At 45.7% G+C, this 23,530-nt stretch overlaps 1 protein-coding gene across 2 annotated transcripts; it reads right to left on the bottom strand.

The window, feature by feature from the left end:
* Nucleotides 1–990: 990 nt before the first annotated feature.
* Rbm18 (RNA binding motif protein 18) lies at nucleotides 991–21,712 on the bottom strand. Of its 2 annotated transcripts, none has more exons than XM_051167091.1 (6): nucleotides 21,548–21,712; nucleotides 18,603–18,731; nucleotides 10,412–10,538; nucleotides 6,923–7,009; nucleotides 5,049–5,134; nucleotides 991–2,431 (listed from the first exon to the last, which is right to left on the bottom strand). In XM_051167091.1, exons 2-6 carry the CDS (start codon nucleotides 18,713–18,715, stop codon nucleotides 2,272–2,274), a joined length of 573 nt encoding a protein of 190 aa, XP_051023048.1. In that variant the 5' UTR covers nucleotides 18,716–18,731; nucleotides 21,548–21,712; the 3' UTR covers nucleotides 991–2,271. The 2 variants fall into 2 exon arrangements, with proteins under 2 accessions (XP_051023048.1, XP_051023049.1); XM_051167092.1 differs by having other exon boundaries at nucleotides 18,603–18,721; nucleotides 21,548–21,699.
* Between the last annotated feature and the right edge of the window lie 1,818 nt (nucleotides 21,713–23,530).

Raw genomic sequence — 23,530 nt, 5'->3', positions numbered from 1 at the left:
CAGGTGACCCTTTCCCCACGTAGAGGAAGTCAGGAGGTTAGAGTGTGGTCATGATCTTAGTCTCCACTCCCACCTCACACTCAGTATTTCCATCAACTCTCCACTCAAACAAGCCAAAACTGAAAGTGAGATGATTTTGACAAAACAGCAAAACAAAGAATAATTTCACAGTACAGAGCACCTCTTAGTAGCCCAGGTTAACCCTTGCACTCTGAAGTCTCTCTTCAGACCCTTTTGGCATATTTGCAATGTACGCATTCATTCTTTTAAAACTTCTGCTTAGAGAGAAGGAACACGGGACACGTGCAGGGACTCCAGCCTCCCACTTTCCCTCCAGGCACCTGTGCCACGAGACCACCCAGGCTCTGTCCTCACCTCTAATGGCAAGGCTAGGCAGGCAAAAGTGTGCAGCGACTTGGTCCGTGGAACCTTCTGGAGAGAAGACACTGAAAGCACATCACCTGGACACACTGGCCGATCTGAGCGGAAAGCAGTCTACCAGAGCTCTGATGCAGGGCGTGGATAAAAGACGATAAGACCACACAGATACCATCTTGAGTTTATTCACAGAGAGGGTAAGAATCGGTACAAATCATAGACATTGTTTAAATACAAATAAATAGCTCTAGTTTCTAAAGAAACAACTCTAGATAACCCTAAGTATTCTCTAGGTTCCTATTAAAAATAGAAGGCTATTGGCATGGAGTTCTATTCCACCACAACCCTTTGAGAACTTAAGGATGAAACGGTGAATTCTATATTCTGAGAAGTCACCAGACAAATGGGAGCCAGTGTTCCCACTTCCCTGAACGAGCTCCCAAGTGGAAGGAGAGTTTCCTGTATCATATACACACGACTACTAAATTCGCAACGTACTCAGTATCTAAAGTTAGCTAAAAAAGACTGGCCTTGGGAAAAGTGGTAAGGGTTCCTCTGAAGCAGTTCCGTGGACTTTGAAACTTCAGAGGTCAGGTGTCCTAACCCCAGGGAGACTTGAGTTTCTACAATCCAAGTCATCACGGGTGGCACCTGCAGTGACAGTGCTTTGCCCAGTGAAGAACGGTGCTGCTAGTGAAACAGTCTGTCAAGCCTGCCTGGCACCAAAACAATCAACACGAGGCTGAAGACACACGTCCCAAGGCTGTCCGTTTGTGCATGTCCCGATGCTAGAGACAGTTATCTGGAGAGAAGAGAAGCATGCTGACAGAATAAGGCTCACTTTAAAGCCGTGCAGTCTTCCGAAACGACACAACAATGTGGTTACGGTGTTACGGTCTTGGTGCCAGAGCACTGGCCTTCCTGACTTCCGGTGCCCACTGCACTGTCGTTTTCAACTGCACGAGGTCACTCAGCCACTTCTTACAACCCCATAGGACTTTTAGAAAGTAATGCTTGAGAGTGAGCAATACAGTAAACTTTAGGTTTTCAAAGAAATTTTGTTTTTCTACCTAGATTGATCATGATACGATTCTAACTGGAACACCTCATGCTATAAAACAATCTCATGCAGTAAGTGTATTAAAATCCAGGTTGGTAATAACATTTTGGTATTACAGAAGGTGAGGTTACTCAGATTCAAAACCATGATTGCCAGAGGATAAAACCTGGATTTCCAAGAAGAGTATGTGTTGTAGTGTAAATTGCTAAATGTTGATTCTACACTTTGTTCACATCAACAATTTGAAGACATACACCATGTTTTCCTAATTGAGATTTGGAAATAATAAGCATAATTCTTAAACAGATTGCTACAACATTCACTCAAGGGATCAGTTGCTTTTTGCCAAGAATTCTCTTTCGTCCGACTGAAGGATTTCCACAGTAAATTCCCAAACAGTTCTAAAACTATATCTCACTTCCCACCCTCGCCCTTTCTTTTTGCTTATGTTGAAAAGATGTGTATACGTAAAAATGCCAAAAGTTTTTGGTGGATGTTAATAAATTTAGCTTCCTGATTTAAATAATGACTTTGTATGCTTGTTTTTCTCTCTGGCACACTGTGTTCATGGAGTACAAATCCAAACAAAGCAGCCAACTAGAGCATCTCAGCGTTCACATCACAGTTTGGACACATTCCTATTTATTCTGGATGGTGCTCAATTCCAGACAGTTCAGGGAAGACACATCCATATGAATACCCCAAGTGTCATGTGACCAGCCCTAACAAGAGACTGTGCTCCGTTGTAGTACCATTCACATCTACAAAGTACAAAGGCGAAGGACTTCAGACATGGAGACATTTGCTTTCGCTGCTCTGGTAATTCACAACCATCATCTCCGAGACTTCCAGGCTGTTCTAGAGTAAGGAGTAGTCCTTTTTTTATCAGGTGGCTTGAAGTAGGAATACACAGGCGCTGCCGGGTACTCTGCATCGGGATGCTCTGCCATCATTTTCAGCTTTGCTTCAATGGCCTTTATCTTTGCAGTGACACTGGAGAGAGCACAGCAGAGGGTGAGAGGTAACTAGGTATGCTCAAAAGCGCTTGTAGCTTCCCCTTCTCATGCTGATGGGGATCGAGGAAGCAACACAACATAAAATTATAAACAGGAACCAAGAAGACAAAGCCTGAGAACCAGTTCTGCTTTTATAATATAACCTGGGCACAGCTCACATGCTCGTGAATAGTCAGTCCTCAGACACGGACTCTAGGCAGTGTCTTAGTGCTCGTCAGAAAGGAGACAGAAAGACAGGACTGACAATGGTGTTAAAAGGTAGGTTATATTTCTTTTTTTCCACAAATGTTAAATGGCTATGGAGAGTTGAGATATGGGCTCAAAAGCCCATGTCATTAATATCTAATACACCACCACATCTTTTTGACCACTGAATAATATTAAAAAATAATTCTAGAATTCTTATTAAGTCTCTTTTTCTCTCTTTAAAAGCAAAACAACTTGAACTTTATGTGTACGTTTTGCCTGCAGCTATGTCTGTGCCTGGTGCCCCCGGGTCCGATGGCTGTGGCCCGCCATGTGGCTGCTGGAAGAACAGCTAGTGTCTTCACCTCTGAGCCATCTCTACAGCCAAGTATGTTACACTGAGCCAGACACCCACCATGCTCAGGACTTTACTGCTTTTGGTCCTTATAAAAACCTAAGAAGGGTTAACTGCAGGGCTGTGTGGGACAAATGCAAAGAAATGTGCTCAGGGCTCACAATGCTAACAACCTGCAGGACTAGGATTCAACCAGTTTCTTTGCTGAAAAAGCCTTTGCTTTTTCCTCCCCATGACAGAAAGAGCTGCATAGCTCTACAGCTACAAAAAGGATGAAGTGAGGGATGCTGCATAAGCCGTGAGGCGCTTGCTTCTGACTGGGGTCGCTGCAGTACCTGGACCAGAATGCAAAGCACTCAGGCCGTAATGTGTTGCCTCAGATTCCCCATTTTTCATATTTAATGCTCTCAAAGGTCTATGGCTTGTAAGGAATGTCCACATGGTCTTCTAGAGATCCACAAAGGGCACAGGGCGGCTGAATATTCCCATACGTTTTTGTGGGAAACAAATTAAAAACTAAGTCAACAAGAAGGGAACAAACGTGGGAGGAGGAAGATGGTTTCCCTGCATGCATGTGTTCAAACATGGATCCCATAAATACATGCAATCCGTTGAATACATGCCATCAGTAGAAGCAGCCTACACTACAATCAAATCCTGATGCATTTTGGTCTTTCTTCCATTAATGAGACAGCCAGACTTCAATCTGCATGAGTCACAGGGAAACAACCTCATCTACTGAGGCATAGTTGTAAATAGAAAAATAAAGGCCAAGATTCTCTGGACTAAAAAGTAGGTGGCAAACACCAGGCTATCTGGTAAACAAGCTGCAAGTGCAGAGGCAGAGAAGGTAAACCGATGTTCACTGTAACATGGAGTCCATGGAGTGTGAGGTCAGCGAGCAGCACGGGCGAGCTATGACGATCTCTAAGAGACTGACCTGTGGTCAAGGAGTGTCAGATTTTATGGGGAAGATGGCTCACGGCTATGATCTCTCAGTGACGCTGAAGAAATGTTTCGAGACTGTCTCCTTCCCTTGCTTTTAAGGCTGCGCAGCCCAGTGCACATCACATATAAGGAGGACATGTGTCCTTCCTGTCTGGTGCTCCATCCACACAGGTGTCACAGAGTTGGTAATCTTACAACAGAGTGTACGTGCTGGTTCCCGACCTCCAGCTGTTCCCTCACATGCCTTCTTCCGCTCTCCTGAAAAGGCTTTAATACGTATCTTTATTTCTAACCTGGGGCAATTTTGAAGTTTGTTTTTAAATTCTGGTTCTGTTACCAACTACCAGCACAGTTTCAGCAGTTATATTTCACTTTTCTAAGCTTCAGTTTTCCCATATGTGAAGTACTTTTTATGGCATTAAAGGGTATACTCTAAGTAAAGTACTTAGCATAGTTCTTGCTTATAGAAAGCTCAATAGATCCTGACTATTGTTATTGTTAAATTTTTTCCCTGAGCTACAATGCACAGAAAGAAAAAACAAAAACAGCAAAACCCCCAAACACCACACGCACACAGAACTGCTTCTGCTTAAAATCCCACTGAACTTCTTTTTCCCTACTCAACTCCTAGTGCTCCTGTTTTGAATTAACTCCAAAGAAGCAACTGACAATCCTTACAAACTGGAACAAAACTATTCTAGTTGCTGCAAGGGTACATAGAATTAAACGTTTGCAAACATAAGGGAACCCATAGCCAGGGAGGGGCCAGCATGTGATGAGAACACAGGGACTGAGGCCTCAGAAGAACGCCTATTTTCAGAGTAAGGGTGTGATCTATCCCGGTAGCCCCAGCACTAGCTCAAGGCCTGGTGTGTGACAATTAAACCTGCTCTTTTTTTTGAGAATGAATTCTATACATGGTGGTACGTGACAGCGGTGGGGGAGTGTGGAAAAAGAGGGACTCTATACTGAACACATCCTTCAACACAACAAAGCAGGAATTCTAGTCTAGACTAAGAGCCTGTAGATGCACTCTGCTGTACATGAAGAAGTGGAAGAAGGAACGGTTGAACTGCTGAATGACAGTCCTCCAGGGGCCACCTACCTGAGGTTAGACTGGGCAGGTTCAGTGCTTGAGGACGGCTCAAGACTGATGGGCAGGATCTTATCATTCTTGTTATGATCATATCTCTGAAAGGGAGAAAAAGGGTAAATTAGTTCACCTGGGCAAAAACCAGACCTGACTGTGCCGCATGGGTTGAAAACGTGCTAATCCTACCCAGTTTATCACAAATATATTTCCAGACAATCTTAGGCCTGTTTTATATTTAATATTAATGCAAAAATGCACACAGTTTTGTCCTAAAAGCTGTCAGTTTAGGAAAAGAAGTCAAGAAAGGGCCTCTATCTAGTCACTAGTCCTCTTCACTGGGGAGAGGAAGAATTTCCCGGCTAAGAATTTCACTGTTCAAATGCACAGATGGTACATATGCACAGCAGGGCTGCCCTCTTACATTCTTAAACTGCCATATAATGCCTCTTACAATATTTGTTTTATTCAAAACACTTTAAAATTCTGGTAGATTCTGTGAAGTACAGAGCACAATACTCAACTCTTAATGGGCCTGAGAGGAGCAGAGGAACAGTAACAATGTTCAGTGGCGGATGCAGAAAACATTACATAGGAAGGGAGCTTAATTTGATGTCAGGTAATTACACACTTGTTGGGAAAAGTAAGTGCGATATTAAGAGCAATCAGGAGCCTCTGGTCAAAAAGGAGCCACGAGGCAGAGGCTTCAGAGGACAGGCAGGATGACGGGGGCTTCTCCTGCTTGCCTCTTCAATGAGATGCAGGACAAGAAAACACCAGCCAGTTTGGCAAATGAGACTTAGTGTAAATGTGAGTGAAAGCAGTTGGCAATTCTGTGTCTTAGACAGCAAGTGTGTTCACCATCAAGATCTGGGCTCACAGGCCTCATAGCTTCTGCAATCTGCTTTTCAGCAGGAATACTCCATTTGGATGTCAGGTTACTGATTCCCTTTGGGGAAGTGTGCTGAGAAGTGAGCAGTGTGCCTCAGATAACAATCTGGGTTCATCTAGCTATGAGCAGAAACTGCAGCTCTGACAGCAGCACATCTTCTGCTGGCAGGTTTGTCCAGATCCACCAGAGCAAGAGTTGTCTCTTGGGACTGCTACGGTCCACACACTCACCACCGCTGTGCCAGCTGCAACACAATACCTTACCTTTTTCTTTTCTCTCCCCCGCCTGTTTTGTTTTTGTTTGGTTTTTCAAGGCAGTTTCTCTGTGTAGCCCAGGCTGTCCTGGAACTTGCTCTGTAAACTAGGTCTTCCTCAAATTCACAGAGATCCCCCTCCCTCTGCTTCCCAAGTGCTGGGATTAAAGGTGTGTGCCACCACTGCCTGGCTTTTCCCCAAGAGACCAACTTATAAGATTATAAGATGCACAGGGAAGTGGTCCATTTCTCTGGGCCCAAAGCATATAGACCCTGCTAAGTCCCACAAATCCACAGTCTCGCTCCCAACTCCCGAAGGAGGGAGACTGCCTTGTTTTAAACAGAGAAACTTCCCATTTCTCAAGCATTTATAATAATGAACACACTCAAACTCTCCTTAGAGTCTATTAATGTCCACAGCAACTAATTTTCCCCTCCCAAGAACATCTTCCATAAAAACAAACAGATAGACAGACAGCGACAGAGGTCTGAGTGTACACATCAGCCACATGCAAAAATCAATCAAAGCAGGATCTGTGAGCATGTGTAGAGAAACAATGAAGGAATTCGCTCCCTCCTGAGATGCTTTTCAAAAGCAAAGTCTGGCAAGACACACAGTAAACAGCAGCACAAGAGAACAAAGGGCGGCTCCTGCAGACCAAGAGGCTCGATGCAATGCAGAGGTCAGAGCTTGTCCTCAGAGACTCAGGAGGAGGCGTTTTGCTGTGTCTCCCGTAGACTTACCTTGACTTGAGCATGGGCCCATCGTACAACCAGTTTCTTAGACAGTGCCAGCTTGCCATTGAGACACTGGATGGCTTGTTCTGCTTCCTGTCCAAGAGAGGGACATGAGTTCTTCAGAAATTCAAATGCTTATTAGCTGCCTGGATTCTCATAGGGCCTCAGCAAGTTTCAGTGGCTGGGTTTCTGACCAAATTGCTTTTGGTAACTTGGCAATGGCTTATAACTTCAGCAACATCTGAAGTTTTAAAAGTGAAACCTAATTTCAAATCCTGTTATTTGTTGGCAGTACAGTGTTTGGCAGCTGCATTTGTCAGCTGTAAAATGTGGTCACTATTACTTGTTCCTCAGGGGTGGCTGTGAGTATTCAGAGGGCATGAAAAGCAGGGAGCACAGAGGAGGCACTTCCTGAGTGTTAGCGGCAGCACTGCCCTCTCAGGGGCTATCCTTCTGCACTCCTGCTTTAGGGTGTGCAGAGCACCACATCACAAACCTGTGCTCCCCTCAGGAGCTCCAGAGCCATATCCTGGGCTATGGGTTACAGCTTCACGGATGTAAGTGTGAAAGGAATCAGGCTGGAAAAAGCAGGGGCTAATCTAAGAGACTGAGCAAGGAATCTGTGTGCGTTCATCTACACACCTGGTTTGCAGAGCACAAACTCTCCTGACCCTTTCCTGATCAGATCTAGCAGCAACAAGGTTAAAAAGAATCCCTAAAGCTGGATAAAAGTCACTCTCGCAAACCTGGCTGTGTTCCCCATCCTGACAACCCTCTGGCCCACTGGTACCCATGAGGCATTCGGCCAAGTGTAATGCGCATCTAGTATGGGTGAGGAGTCCTGTATCAACAGGGAGCGCAGAGACTGAGGAGTAACACACACACACACACACACACACACAGACACATACACTGGTGCCAGCAGTGAGTCTCGCTCTTTGAGAGGCAGACCATTCTAAACACTTACTAATATCCACTGTGTATCAGCCACAAGAATTCGCCACTGAAGCGCACAGTGCTAGACAGGAGACATGGGTGTTTCACTTGGGGCTCAGAATGTCCACAGTGCTCTGAGCTCCATAGTATCAGGAGCAGCAGAAGCTTACAAGGGACACTATTCTAAAAGGACAATTTCCATCTCTGCACATGCTTCAAAGTTCCCGCCCTTGACACTAAATGTGAGCCTCGCCACAGTATGCATACTTCCATAGCCTCGTGGCCTCCCAGCTTGTGAAAGAGAACCTCTTCCTTTACCCCATTTTTAGATAAACCTGAGGGCAAAAGAGACTTGTTCAAAGTTAGATAACAGATACAGGAAGATAAAGTATGTTTTATGACTACTAGTCCAGGGCTTTTACTTTTTTATTTATTTTTATTTCACGTGCAGTGGTGTTTTGCTTGTATCTATGTTTGTGTGAGGGTGCTGTATCCTTTGGAACTGGAGTTACAGACAATGTGAGCTGTCATGTGAGTGTTGGAAATTGAACCCAAGTCCCCTGGAAGAGCAGCCAGTGCTCTCCAGCTCTAGCCCAGGGTTTTTAAATGAACATGCATCCCTAACACGGCTTCTGAATTTAGCTGTCTGCAAGAATCCTCATCACTCTATCAAGGAAAATCATTGAAAAATGGTTATTGTATGAACATCCTTTAATTGCTTCCAAAGAAGTGGACAATTAAACTAACAACATATTATTTGTTGCCTATATCTGCAAAAATTAGAGGAAATAAAAAATCCTCAGCATTGGTGAGGATAAATGATGCTCTTGTGCAATCTTAGAACTCTCTGATGCATCATCTCTGGTGGGTACTCTGGCAACTACATTTCTTTTCCGTATTGTGCAGTCCAGGTTGCCCCCCAATGCTCAATCTTCTTGACTTAGTCTCCCAAGTACTGGAATTTCAGGCATGTACAATCATGGCAGCTGTGGCAACTACATTAAAAAAAAAAATATGCCTTTGCCTTTTGTTTTCTTTTTCTTTTTTTTTTCTTTTTGGTTTTTCGAGACAGGGGTTCACTGTGTAGCCTTGACTATCCTAGACTCGCTTTGTAGACCAAGTTGGCCTCAAACTCACAGAGATCCACCTGCCTCTGCCTCCCTAGTGCTGGGATTAATGACATGCGCCACCACTACCCAGCTTTTGTTTTGTTTTTTGAGACAAGGTTTCTCTGTGTATTCCTGGCTATCCTAGAACTCTATAGACGAGGCTGGCCTCAAAATCAGAGATCCACTTACCTCTGCCCCCTCCTAAGTGCTGGGATTAAAGTCGTGCGCCACCACGCATGGCTAAAACGGTGCCTTTTGGTGATGCCATTCATTCCATTTCCTTAAATGCAGTGAATACATGTAGTTATAGCTATAATGATTCTGACTCTAAGTTTATATAACCAATCACTGGTGGTGATTCAAATAACTAACAATTCGGGATCAGGTAACATAAGTCCATATAATGTCATGCAGTCACCAGAAATTGTGATTTTTGAAACAGAGCCTCACTGTGTAGCCTTGGCTGCACTGGAACTTAACTGTATAAGACCAGGCTGGCCTCAAATTCAGAGATCCCCACCTATACTCACCTCGTGAATACTGGGATTACAGGTATGTCACCGTCATCTGATGATTACTTTTTAACTGTCCTCTAAGTCAATTGTGTACTGTACCAATTTCAGATACAGATCACTGAAGAGCAACATGTGCTACCGAGCAGGGTTAGCTCACCAGGGTGACCTAGCTAGTATCTATGACTCTGGGCTCAAGATGGAGCACAGCTTTAATCCCAGCATAGCACAGAAGGGGCAGAAGCAGTTAATTCCCAGCATATGTGTATGCATATGTGTAACACGAGTGGTTACATGCATGTGCACATGTAGCAGTCAGGTCACTGTTGAGTGCTCAGCACCTTGGTTTTTGTGGCAGGGTCTCACTGAACCTGTAATTCAAGGGCTGCTTACACTGGCTGGCCAGCTAGCTCAGGGGAATGGCCTGTCCCTCCCTGAAGCACTGAGATTACAGATGTGTGCCACCATGCCTGGCCTTATGTGGGTACTGGGACCGGAACTCAGGTCCTCCCACTTACCCTTTGGACACTTTACTGACTGAACCATTCCCTATCTCCAGAAGGGTATATGTTTAAAAGATAAACATGAAATGATCATTTGTGAGTGTTCTGTCAGAAACAAGGCCTCTATAGAATCAACTGAAAGAAAAAGAGATTTTGTTGGCCTGCCACTGAAGCAGCCAACAAAACAAGTTAGGAAGGGCAGTGTCCACAGGCTCAACATGTGCATCCCAAATCATGTGGTCAGTAAAAGCCCATCACCTTAGCCCTCCAGCCCAGCCAGGGAGAGGACATCTGTGCAAGCTGCACTCCCTAGATCCACTGGTGGAAGAAGCATATCCTTTAGTTCAGTGTGAGGCACACCGAGGATAAGCACACACGACTCCTGCCTATGACATGGACAGAGTGCAGACTATGAGGGGGAGGGAGCTCAATTACCTGCTTTGTTTCAAAGTTAACAAAACAGTACCCTCGGGGCTGGCCCTCCAAAGCACCCGACTTATGGAAGAGGAAGTCAAACTGCTTCACCTTGCCAAACTTCTGGAGGAGCTTGAGGAGGTGGTATCTGTGGAGACAGAAGAGCACAGAGTTCACTCGGGAATGCTGTTGGCCGCTCAGCCTCAAATGTGAGATTACAAAAGGGAGAAAATTCACCTCAGCAAAAAAATGTTCTCTGCAAACTGCTGTTAGTTTATTTGGAAACAGGGCTGCTTGCCTCTATTCAGAACGGGAACTAGGACCATCATGTCTGTGCATCTGTCCAGCGCAAAACACCAAACAACAAAACCACAGCTAGCGGGCAGCTGTCTGGCCCACAAGGACCGCTTGTTTTTCTTTTGGAGAAAAGCTTTTAAAAATAGTGTTGATTTATTTACCTTTTAATTTCTTGGCAATGAAATAGCATTTGTGAGTATCTGCAACTTCATCAGAAACACACACACACACACATCCTCAAACCTACCCTGTCTCAAAAATAAACAGAGTTGCAAAACCATCCCTATTCACACAAATAAAAGCCAGTCCTAAAACACCTCGGTATTAGATTTTGTAGCTAGTCATTAAACACAAATTGTACCTGAGACTGACTCTGCTAAAGCCCAAACTACAGCTAGTGGCATTTCCACAAAGCTTAAAACGCAACTGGAAATTAGGACAACATGGAAGCCAAACATGACCGAGGCTGGTCTCACCACGTGGGGGACACTGGCCAGCTCTGTGATCAGCCCCCCTCAGCTTCAGTACTACAGCGTATCCTGTGGGGCACAGTCACATTAAACACAGCCAGGGAAGGAACTGACTCCCAGCAGAGGCTCACCACACTACAGCCTGCCGCCCGCGCATCCCTTTCTTATCCTCCCCGCTCCTAACACTCAGTTGGTTCCCATACGACCTTTGAGTCATTCAGACAGATGTGGCCTGAGCAGGTTGCTGTGGTCGCTCTCCATTCTGACTTCCTGTCATCCGATGTAAGGGTGAGACAAACCAACAGCTCTCCCATTTCCTTTTCCTCTGGCCTTCCTCCTGGCATCCTCTCAACTATTCAAACGGAGTCAAGGCTTTCTCTAAACAATGCTGTCCCCTTGATACTAAAAAGGTATCAGTCCACATGCTAAATGTGTTACTACTCGGAATTCTGCCCCGCGGGGAGTCAGCAAAGTCCTCACAGGCACAGTTATAGTCATATTGTTTTCTAGGAGAAACTCACCAAGATTTTACTCTTGAGCAAGGTCTCCTTTGGGAAGCAGAGATAGGAAACACATTACACACTGCACTAAATCTGACACTAACATGTGTCAATAAGCAAGTCTCTTATATTTAGTCAGCTGTCTGATGCCACTGAAGAAAGATACAATACAGGTCTAATACTGGGATACGATGAAAGGCTCCCAAATTCCACTGTGGATAGTAATCTGGTCCTCAGTTACCTAGTGAGAATGCAGGACTCTTTGGGGGCCGGGGGGAACGGGAGACCCCTCTAATACAAACCTCTGTTCTTGATTGTCTGAACAGGCTTACAGCAAGGCTGAGTCTCCCCCATGGGCTCTAATCCATAGCTACACCTGCTCTTACAACACCCATTCAAGCCTTCACACCATGCCAATGCCACAGAATGGTGGGTCAAACCCATTTATAACAAAACAAAACTTAAGGCTGCTACGGCACTACTATCTTCTCATTAGCTGCGCTCTGCTAAATAGCAGGAAGGTAACACGATTGGCATTTCCTAGGAAATGAATTTTAATTTACTCAGGAAAAAAATGCCAACAGATTATTCATTGTAAAGCTAACAAACACACGCTGCCTGAGATGTGTGACCTTAAGAACCCAGGAACATCTGCTTAGGCCTGTGTCTTTCAACTTCTCTAGGATTTCTTCTCTTGTTTGATAATTTCTTGAAATTATCGGAACACTGAAACAAAAGGAATGAAATGTTTACTGCTCTGCTTCCTGGAGACGGAGACTGCAGGCTCTGATAGTGAAAGAAGCCTGCAGCCTCTTGCTTTCACATCTGCAAGTACTCTCATCTGCTGCTGGAGTATGGGAGCTCAGTCCTCACCAGCAGGCTCGGCCCTTAATGAAACATGCACCCTGCTGCCTCTGGGAGAGAATCACTTCTGTAACCCAATCAGTGCTTTCTTCTCCTAATGAGTCATCAAAATAGCCTTCCTGTCTGGTGCCATAGAAGCAATCTCCTGCACAAACGCTAAAACAGACACCTACTATGTGCTAAGGGCCAACTAGGCATCAAGACCCCTAGATGAATACAACTCTCTTCTAGGCCCTCAATGCTAGTTAGAGAAGATAAACACACACACACACACACACACACACACACACACACACACACACATACACACACACAGGGGCAAAGAGCAAGAGTGTAGAAAAGCTCCAGAAACACAGCCATTTGAATGCAGTATTAGTGTGAGTGAACACCATGCAATGAGAAAGGTAAAGTCTGAGCTGTTGGAAGAGAACAGAGAGTAGGGCAGGCCATGAGGAATGTGTGTTCAGGAAATTCTGATTTGAGGTTACAGGAAATGGAGAGGCAACGAAGAGCCAATGAAATGGCCTCTAGATTTTTTTTTTTAAGTATATAGTTTTTAGAGAAAAATTTCTTTATAGTCAATAGAAATTATTATTATTTTATAATTTATTATTTATTATTATGATTACAGTGCTCTGCCTGTGTGTACACTGGCAGGCCAGAAGAGGGCATCAGAACACATTAGAGATGGTTGTGAGCCATCATGTGGTTGCTGGGAATTGAACATAGGACCTCTGGAAGAGCAGCCAGTGCCCTTAACCTCTGACCATCTCTCTAGCCCGTCAATAGAAACTATTACAAGGAGAATATTTTTGCCCTGTGCCATACCCCTTAGTAAATGCTTTACTGTTTCAAATGTAAGCAAACAGCAAATGCCACTTCATGCAAACCACAGACTATGAAGGAAAGACTATGGAACGGGCTGAGAGAGGTAAACAAACGGCTGTTCCTGGCTCATGCATCCATTTCCTGTGAGCTCTGGTTTATCCAGGTAAGCCCCTCAAAGTCAGCAGCAGAAGGTCACCTGTACCTGGCAGGTTCCCCACCTCTTAGCTTTAAGTTACTCACTGTGCCGCAAACTGATTTCCTCACCACAAACTACCCCAGGGTCAGTGGGGACTTGAATTAATTCCCAGGCAAGAACTCTCCGGGGCCCGAGGCTATGAATTTGAGCCCCAGTGTTACAAAACAAAACTAGCAACCCCCTCAGAATCATCCTTACTCGCCACTCTTCTTTACTCCTGTTTCTCACAGCTCAGACCCACCCACCATTGTAATTTCACTGTCCCATCTCTGTGACAGCGCTCATAGGTGACTATCCCCTGACTACCCTGCACCCCAGCCTTGGCCCTTCGAACCCACCTTGTATGTGTGCAGCTGAATCCCCCACTAGAACATTACTGTCCTGGTAGCAGGTTCTTGTTAACATCCCTGTGGGGCTCTTCCACAGGAAATTCAACTTGTCTAAATACATCTTGAAGGCTCCATCTTTACCTGACAGTATTCTACTGTCAACTACCCGCTTCACTGCCATTTAGTAGTCATTCTCGCCTGAAGCCAAAAGGTCCTTCTGGTTCTGGTTCTATGGAGCTCTCTCTCTTACCTGACTTACATGCATTCATGACTTTTCCTCTGCTTAGAAGGCACTATTGGAATTTCTACTGACAGTCTCTGGCACTTACATACAATGCAAGGGTTACTTACTTATTTTACAGAGCACATTTAAGATTTGAGTAAGAAAGCTAGCACTAAGTACAGAACGGCAATCAACCTCTGAGACACTAACTTGGCTTCCGTGCAGAAAGCACTGGTGATGTTTAACGGGGCTGTCCTAAGCTTATAGTCTGGGTCCCACAGCAATTTAGAAGTTTCCACATGTTTAAATTCAAAACAGGATGCTTTAGGTCATGACTGTTCAGTTACTCCGACTACAGACTATCTGAGTGAAGGTGCACCGAACTAGGCCGGAGGAAGCCAGCGCCATCAGAGACTGCTTTGTAAACTGAGCCAACTTGCGTAACTTTCCTTTTCCTACCAAAAAGGGCGAATCTGTTCCACTCACCCAGGCTGCTGTGAGGTGGAAGAAGGGGACTTCACGCAGTGCTACAGTCAGAGAAAACAGCCCCGTCGTGTAGCTGAACAGCTGAACCTTACAGAAACACGAGGCACAGTGAAGCTGAGAAAGTAGAGCACAGTGCAGAGAACATGGACCTAGGCTTGACTACGCTGTAGGAACAAGTGCTCATCACTCTCTCAACAGGTACCTCGTCCATGGCTGCTTCTGGCATGCAGCACAGTCGGGAAACAGTAAGACTGACAAGACAATCACTCTATGTTCACAAAAGCTCTACTTTACACTACAGCAGTATTTGGGAGTGCTTGTGTTGTAATTATTCACATGGGCTCACTGTATCTAGCCTAGAGGAGCTGGATCCAGGAGTTTTGGGAATCACCGTGAGCACAAAGGGCAGAGCGTCTGAGCACTAGACTCTCATACTCTTGAAAGGACTGAAGAATGTTTTAGTACAGCTTGAAAAAAACTCAGATTAGTAACTAAAAGATGCAGATAAACACAGAATGACCAGAACTAATCACAAAATAAAAGTCGGGGGAAAATGAATGACAGACTGCATTGTCCAAACGCTGTTTAAAAACCACCATCGGGTTGGGTGGTGGTGGCAGCAGCGCACGCCTTTAATCCCAGCACTTGGGAGGCAGAGGCAGGTGGATCTCTGTGAGTTCGAGGCCAGCCTGGTCTGCAAAGAGAATTCCAGGACAGCCAAGGCTACACAGAGAAACCGTCTCGAAAAAACAAACAAACAAACAAACACCAAAACAACAACAAAAACCAAAAACTACCATCAGGGTTAGAGAGATTGCTCAGAGAGGTTCAGAGCATGGATGCTCCTCCAGAGACCCTGGATTCCATTCCCAGCATCCACATGGTGGCTCACAACCATCTGGAACTCTAGTTCTGCCAGGGGATCTGATGCTCTCTTCTGATCTCTGAGGGCACTAGGCGTACACGTGGTGTACCTGACATACGTGCAGCCAAAATACCTGTTATGTATAAAACAACAAAACCAAAAAATACTCCCTATGATTATATTAGATCCCTTGTAACTATTTCTGACAGTTTCCTAAAAGGAAGGGAACATTTCTAAAGGAGAAACATTCCAATCAACTTCTGTAAGAGATTAAGAATACGTGTTAAAGAGCTGGGATACAGGCCCAGGAAAGGAGTAAGGGTCTGTAGAAGAGAAAGTAGCAGGAAGTGGCAGCAGCTTTTGGTTGGGTAAGCTCAATTACGAAAACTAGAAGATGTTTTGTAAACTGCCCTTTCGAGTCATTAGAAGATTTGGATTCAATTGACAATGTAAGTACCACGTGTTCACCCCCTCAATGCTGGGAGGACTGCATGTTAATCACTTAACCAGGTTCACTAACTATTTTCTACCCTTTGAGAAGCAGCATCTGAAAGTTCATGTACGTGGGCAACTTGAAAGAAATAACGTTTCCATGAGACTCATGAAATTTAGCAAAGTGATGCTGAGCTTTCATGTGATGAGCCGTAAGCTTTGACTGGCAGCTACGATTCTGAAAATAAATCATGTACCACATCTGTTTGTTTGAGAGACAAATCCCTGCAAGGTAAGGAAGTCAGAGAACAGTGCTTTGGCAATACAGACATGGGGATACTCCAGGTGGAGCACTGCACTCCCAGCCAGCAAGCCCTGACCTACAGTTGCCACTTCATGTCTGCATCTGACTGAAACATCAACGGGGAGGTCTTAATCCATACTCCTGCGAAAGATGTGAGTCCGGAATATGTTCCTGCCCTCAGTCTGACATAGCCCGCGGCAGATGCCCTTGTGAAGCCTCTGACAAGCATCAGGGCATGCGCAGCACAGAAGTCTCTCGTTACGGAGAACTACGACCACCACAGCCAACCAACTCTGCTTCCACGCTTTAGATTTCCACTCAGACAAGGAGGGGGCAGTGGAAACCACTCTGGGGAGCACCCCCTACAGCTTGGGGTTTAGATGATGGAGAAGAGTAGATGAAGACATTAAGAGCCCGGGCTGACTCACACACTCATCCTCAGTCATCCGAGAGGATGTTAATGGATACAGTGCACAGCCCAGTGTTGCCATGGCCACAGCAACATCACATGAAGACAACGCATCTTCAGCATCCCTGCCACTTACACGGACACCGAATGAGAGCCACGCTCATGTGATTCGAGCCTCTGCAGGGTTAGGAGCTAAACTCTCTTTTGTGGTGTAAAATTATAGCTCTTCTTTCCTAATCCCAATCCTTGAATATATACCTCATCTCATGCTAGCCTCCCATAAGCAGCTTCCTCTCTTCTTGCCTTTGTGTTTACTTAGCTCTACTCTAGGACTGACCCCAGGACTGCTGGTTTGTTCCAAGCTGGCTTTGAGCACTGACTCCATGGAGGTCAGTCTACTTACCCTTTGCTATTCTGCCACCAACCAACACCAACAAAGGACATACTTTGGATTTGACATATGGCTCTTTCTTCCTATTCAACAAAGGGTGGAACTCTTTGCAATTGTTCAATTCTGTACCCAGTGTTTACGGGAGTCATTCTAGAACCAACCGGAGGCATATTTTGTCTCTCAGAATGGAGGAATAAGAAGTAGTCTCCAGATCTTTGAGAATAGGCATATGGGCCCCACTTGACTGACTGCTGTAAGCACCCCCAGAACCATAGAAAGTGAGAGTGGGGTGGGGGATGGGGCTGGAGAGATGGCTCAGCAGTTAGGAGCACTGGCTGCTCTTCCAGAGGACCTGGGTTCAATTCCAAGTACCTATACAGGAGCTCACAACTGTCTTTAACTCCAGTTCCAGGGGATCTGACACCCTGACATAAACACACATGCAGGCAAAACACCAATGTATATGAAGAAAGAAAGAAAGAGAGTGGGAAGAGGTCTTAGAGATCACCTGAGTGCCTTTGGTTTTCAGTCATTCATAAAATGACTGGAGTGTCTGGTGTGTGCCCCACACTATGCTGAGCAGTTTAAACAAGAGGAGCCCTGTGATAAGTGAATCTGAAGGAAGCCTTGTGTAAAATAGGACTCCAGAGATACTTTGACCAAGGAGGGAGAAGAGGTCCTGGAAGCCTTTCGTCAACTGCCACTCTTCTTTTGGCACTTCCTAAGCAGGCTCCATGGGTCGAGATCACTTGGGGACCTCTGTACCATCCACTCTCTTCCCTACAATAATGGACATGAGAGTCTAGAGGCAGAATCACTTTGCCCAAGATCATGTTACTAATTGAACATAATAGTCCTGACTTTTCCTTCAGGGCCATTATAGTGGCAGAGAATGAATAGGTTTTTTTCTTTTCACCACTTCTCTGATGTGGGGAAGGTGTTGGTTGGTGGCAGAATAGCAAAGGGTAAGTAGACTGACCTCCATGGAGTCAGTACTCAAAGCCAGCTTGGAACAAACCAGCAGTCCTGGGGTCAGTCCTAGAGTAGAGCTAAGTAAGCACAGAGGCAAGAAGAGAGGAAGCTGCTTATGGGAGGCTAGCATGAGATGAGGTATATATTCAAGGATTGGGATTAGGAAAGAAGAGCTATAATTTTACACCACAAAAGAGAGTTTAGCTCCTAACCCTGCAGAGGCTCGAATCACATGAGCGTGGCTCTCATTCGGTGTCCGTGTAAGTGGCAGGGATGCTGAAGATGCGTTGTCTTCATGTGACGTTGCTGTGGCCATGGCAACACTGGGCTGTGCACTGTATTCATTAACATCCTCTCGGATGACTGAGGATGGGTGTGTGAGTCAGCCCGGGCTCTTAATGTCTTCATCTACTCTTCTCCATCATCTAAACCCCAAGCTGTAGGGGGTGCTCCCCAGAGTGGTTTCCGCTGCCCCCTCCTTGTCTGAGTGGAGATCTAAAGCGTGGAAACGGCCAAGAATAGCATCGTGTCCCCTTGGGTGAAAACCCCAAACAACTGAAGGGATCAAGGTGCCGTGGAATGGCTCTTGAGCACCCGCAGCAGACACCGAGCCTCTGCGCACACCAACTAAGCAACCTGGACTTACTCTGTGATTTTGGGATCCAGGTTGCCAATCCATAGTCGGTGTCCTTCCTGTAGAGAGCCCTCTGAAAGGATGGATGCGTTCTCCAGGGGAAGAGTTTTGGTTTCTGCTTCCATCAATCTCTAAGAAATACTAAAGGCAATGTGAACATTCAGGCAGGAGAGTGAAACAACCTTGTGTGAACATAAGACTTGACATGCAATCCAAGCAGCTGTCTAAGGAGGGCATGCTCTCTGGGCAGTCCTCTAGAGGCCTGCTACTCCCCAGCAGGAGCCCTGGGCCAGTTCCCTTGGAACAGCCCGCCTGGCAGCCAGAGTCGCCTTTTAGGATAGAGAAGTACGGTTCTGTGGCGAGTTTTAAGTCTTCCTGACTCAGGAGGCCAAAGGCTCTATCAGCACATAATGCTGCAGGGAAAAAGGAGACAGTCCTGGTGGCGCTGAAGGGAATGTGCAGGAAGTCTAGCTTATGCTCCTGCTCTTCCTGGAGATACACAACAGGGGAGGACCCGGCACAAAGCTGTGAGCACAAGGTCCGGAGTTAGAGCTGGATCTGAAAGCAGGTTGTGTAACCTCGGTAACTATCTGAACTTTACAGGCCTCACTTTCCTCAAATATAAACTTAAAGGCAATAGCGTTTGCCTTATAGGCTAGTTGTGAAGACTCGGCACATAAGAACGTTACTGTGCTTAACAACACTAAGTAGCCGATATCTATCAGTTATTGATCACCAAGTTTACTGTCTTGGCGGAAACAAGAGACTGCCTTCTTAGTGTGATTTTCAGCAAGTCACTTGACTTCTCTTCACCTTCGTTCCCTCCCAAGGACAGTACCTCATAAAGGTAAGTGTCTCTGCCAAGTTATACCCCTACAGCCTTTAGAACCATGCTCCTGTAGCTGTTCAAGACCGATCAACTAGCACTCGTCTTCCTTCCTGCAGGAGCTCATCTCACAGACAAGGAGAACGAGGGCTGTGATGGAGGCAACAATGCAAAGAGCAAAAAGCCTGGTGCCAGCCAGGCATGGTGCTGGCGCACGCCTTTAATGCCAGCACTCAGGAGGCAGAGGCAGGCAGATCTCTGTGAGTTCAAGACCAGCCTGGTCTACAAAGCGAGACCAGGATACCCAGGGCTACAAGAGAAACTTTATCTCAAAAAACTAAAAAAGATTTGGGTTTAAGTTGTTCCATTTTCACTGGAGGTAATTTTCATTGGTACTTTATAGTTTCCTCGTTCTTATTTATTGACCTTATTATCAGAGGGTGGGGGTGGTGGGGTGCAGTTTATGCCATGTAGCACAGGTAGAGACCATAAGACAACTCTCAAGAGTTGGTCCTCTCCTTCCATTTTCACTTAGGTCCCAGGGATTGAACCCAGGATGTCAGGCTTGGATGGGAAGCACCTTCAATGGCTAAACCATCCTTCTGGCCCAGTTTCTTCATGTTTTGTAATAAACTCTGAGGGGCAGGAGAGATGACTCAGCAGTTAAAAGCACATGTTGCTCTTGTAGAGGACCCAGGGGTTCAGTTCCTAGCACCCACTTGGTGGCTCACAACCACCCCTAACTTCAGTTCCAGGAAATGAGACAGCTTCTTCTAACTTTTGCAGTTACTGCACACATGTGGTGCATATACATAGATACAGGCAAAAAAAAAAAAAAAAAAAGGGCTTGTGCACATAGAGTAAAGAAATCTAAAAAAAAATTCATAAAGATAAACCTTGTTTTGCTTAGTAGTTAAGGTTGCTGAGAAGATAAAAAATGAGTTGATAGATAAAAATAAATTTTTAATAAATATATAAGATGATCAAGGGATGATAACAGGTTGTGCTGTGCCAGGCTTCAGACCTCCTGCTAGAAAACATGTCTTCTACATCTAGAAGTGCTCCTGCTAGAAAACATGTCTTCTACATCTAGAAGTGCCTCAGAGCTTGGCCCTGTAGGAAATAATCCCTTTTGTCAGAAATTTTTGAAAGGGGAACAGAACTAAATAAAAAAAAAAAAAATAAGCAAAAGATTGAAGTAATTAACGACAGCTAGGGAGATACCGTAAACAACACTGAGAAGGGCGATGAGAGGATCGCACTATAGGGTGAGTGGAGTTAGATTTGAACGCTAGAATTCCTGTTTTCATGTTTAAAAGCAACGGTGACATCAAAAGATACTTAAAAGTGCCAAAGCGTCCATGTTTCAACAGGAAGAATACAAGACGTAGGGCTAGAGAGATCTGGACTCAAATTTGACTTTCCCAACTACTGTGCCTTTAATAACAGTCTCTCCCTTAGGAATCTTCCTCACCGTTCTCTGACCTCGTCACTTTTCCCCTTCCCATATACTATGACTACAATGGGCTATTTACTTTCTGCCTGTGTCTCCAAAATAATAAAAACTACTACAGCACAGGACCTTGCCGCTGTGATCACGGTTCTATGCCCAGCCTACAGTGGACTGCATGGCTCAGAGTGGGTGCTGTTTTCTGAGAGAATGAATGAAACAAAGCAAATTCTCTTCTTTTCCAAAGCTGGAGATAATGATTCCTGTATCACGTGGTTATTTTAAACAAGACTATACAGGTGACAGCTCAGCACGTGGACATGTGAGAAACAGTAAAGTCTAACGAGATAGTATGCGACCATCAAATCTTTTGGGGTTTGCAAAGGCGACAACTCCTTGGAGTAACAGTTCACAAAATGCCTCTCTATCTATTCCTCCCAGCTGAGCTGTATCAAGCCTAGAATTCAGGAGGGGCCTAGGGTCGCTTATTCCTACACGCTAACCCCGGGGTCAGGGCAGGAATCAGGCTTTCCCGATCCCTGGCAGCGAAAAGTCCCTAATGGGATTGTTATTTCCGGGCCAGGAACTGGACAATCCGGGGCGGGGCCTAGAAGCCTACCGGAGAGGGCAGTCACCACCAAGGCCCCGCGGTCAGGATGGCGCTGAGCTTCGTGTACTCACCCGCTAGCCTCAGAGGTGTGCCCTCAGCTCATGCCCCAAAAGAAGCTTCCGATGCTGGGGTCCGAGCGAGGGACGTGAGGATACCTCGGTCGAAACACCTCTCGCCGCCCGGCTGCCGGTGACGTGCTACGCCTGCGCCGCCGCACCACCCCGTGACGTCATGACGCCGCCCCGCCGCCTCCGGTGTCGCGTGTGTGTTTCACTGTAGTCCCGGCTATAGGTGGTGAGTGGCCTTCAGGGTGGGAAGAGATGCGGGGGGTGGGGGGGGGGAATGTTGTCTCCAGGAGCAGGCGGGATCCAGGTGCCAGTGACAGTTTTTCAAGGACCTCGGGGGGTGGGGAGGGGACCTCGTGGGGCTACCATCCGTGACTGGTTCGGCAGAGTTCGGCTCGACCTTAAGGCCGGGGGCGGGACTTCTGGTCCCTCTACGCTCACAAGGGTAGGGCGGGGCTTGTGTCACTTAGCCGGCGTTTAGAGCCTTGCCAGGGAGCTTGGTAAATAGTTCCTGATATTTAGGACGTCACCTGACGGGAATAGTTATTATCGGTGATGAAGAAACAAAAACTTAGCGCTATCTTTACCAAGGTCACGCGGCTCCCAAGTGATGCAGTTTAAATTCCACCCGGGCCTGAGTTGAACACCTGGGTTTTTTTTTTTTTTTTTTTTTTTTTTTTTTTTTAAATCGTCATTCTGTCGTCCTGTGGGCAAACAGTTGTCATTTCAATGGCGCGTCAGATTGTACAGAGTGAGATCACATACTTAGGAAGTGCTAGAAACAGAACTCTTTGCTTAGGCCATCTCAAAGTTTGGTGCTTTTTCTTTCTTTTTCCTTTTCCCCCGTTCCTCTCTATATCAACTCATACACAACTACTTTGTCTTCTGATTTGCTGTAGCTGTCAGACAACACTTGCACAGCAATGTCTGTCAAAGCTGCTAGCCATGAACTCCAGTACCACATTCATCAGAAGGACACTGTGGACGAAGACAACTAGTTTTGTCATTTCCTTGGGAGTGATTGTAACACTTTGTCCCTTTCTCAGCACTACCAGAAAAGTCTCAACACAGGTTGAAGGGTGGACTCCTTTTGAGTGTTAAAGTCAAAGTGCAGCAGCTGCTTACCAGCAAGGATCAGCCTCTTCTGGTCAGGAGGAATTCCTTCCTTATCCTGGATCTTGGCCTTTATATATATATATATTTTTTTTTAAAGTGTCTAAGGGTTCAACCTTAGAAAGATCTTCCATGGTAAGGGTCTGTTTGGTGATGTTTGGTTCCACCAAAGATGGCAGGTCGCATAGGTGGTGACCACATTCCATTGCGTTTCCCAGACTCTTGGAGAACTTGTAGTTGGGAAGGCTAGAAACCTCATCCGATTCCTTCAGTTAATGGCTAGGATAAAGTACTTGCTGCAGTTCCCATCCTTGGTAGGGTTGTGGTACCTGCTTTCTGAGTATGGGTGGGTATGAATTCCTGAGATGGTGTGATGCGGATGGGGGAGGTGGAGTCTTCTAGTCTTTAGGTGATGCCATTTGTCCACTTGTTAAATCTTTAGCATTCCTCCTTTGGCTTGTGCCAAGGCATTTGGATGCTGCATCGAGTCAGCTATTTCAAGTACCTTTCTTCACGTGACACTGAATTTGAAAGGGAGCATACCTACCCTATTCCAAGCAAATAACTGGAAACCCAGGGCATACTGGAAGCAGTGTTGAGGAGTAGATCCCAGGACCTGCTGTCAGAGGCGTGGAGCCCAACTCTCAGGCCAGCATGTTGACATTGGGCAAGGATTTAATCTTTCCGGAAGTTCATTACTGTACACACCACATTTGTATGATATCTGTATTCTTGTGCCCTACTAAGTACAAGGTAGTAAACACGTGGATTACTAGTAGGTAGATTCGTCTACTAGAACAGTCCATGGAGTGCCAACAGCCGTAACTAACCTCCTCAACGTCACACATGTAGTAAGTGGGGAAATAGTCGCTTGTG

The sequence above is a fragment of the Acomys russatus genome, chromosome 24 (assembly GCF_903995435.1).
Source record: "Acomys russatus chromosome 24, mAcoRus1.1, whole genome shotgun sequence".
Classification (NCBI taxonomy): Eukaryota; Metazoa; Chordata; class Mammalia; order Rodentia; family Muridae; genus Acomys; species Acomys russatus.
Note: the sequence above shows the minus strand (reverse complement) of the source record. Positions and strands in the feature narration are given on the sequence as shown.

What these genes read in the sequence shown, in the direction of transcription:
- Rbm18 (XM_051167091.1), bottom strand. Translation starts at nt 18,715, where the DNA reads ATGGAAGCAGAAACCAAAACTCTTCCCCTGGAGAACGCATCCATCCTT. An exon ending in CTGGATCCCAAAATCACAGA is followed by an intron (nt 10,539 to 18,602) that starts GTAAGTCCAGGT and finishes CTGTCTCCACAG; the next exon opens with ATACCACCTCCTCAAGCTCC. An exon ending in TTAACTTTGAAACAAAGCAG is followed by an intron (nt 7,010 to 10,411) that starts GTAATTGAGCTC and finishes TCTCTTGGACAG; the next exon opens with GAAGCAGAACAAGCCATCCA.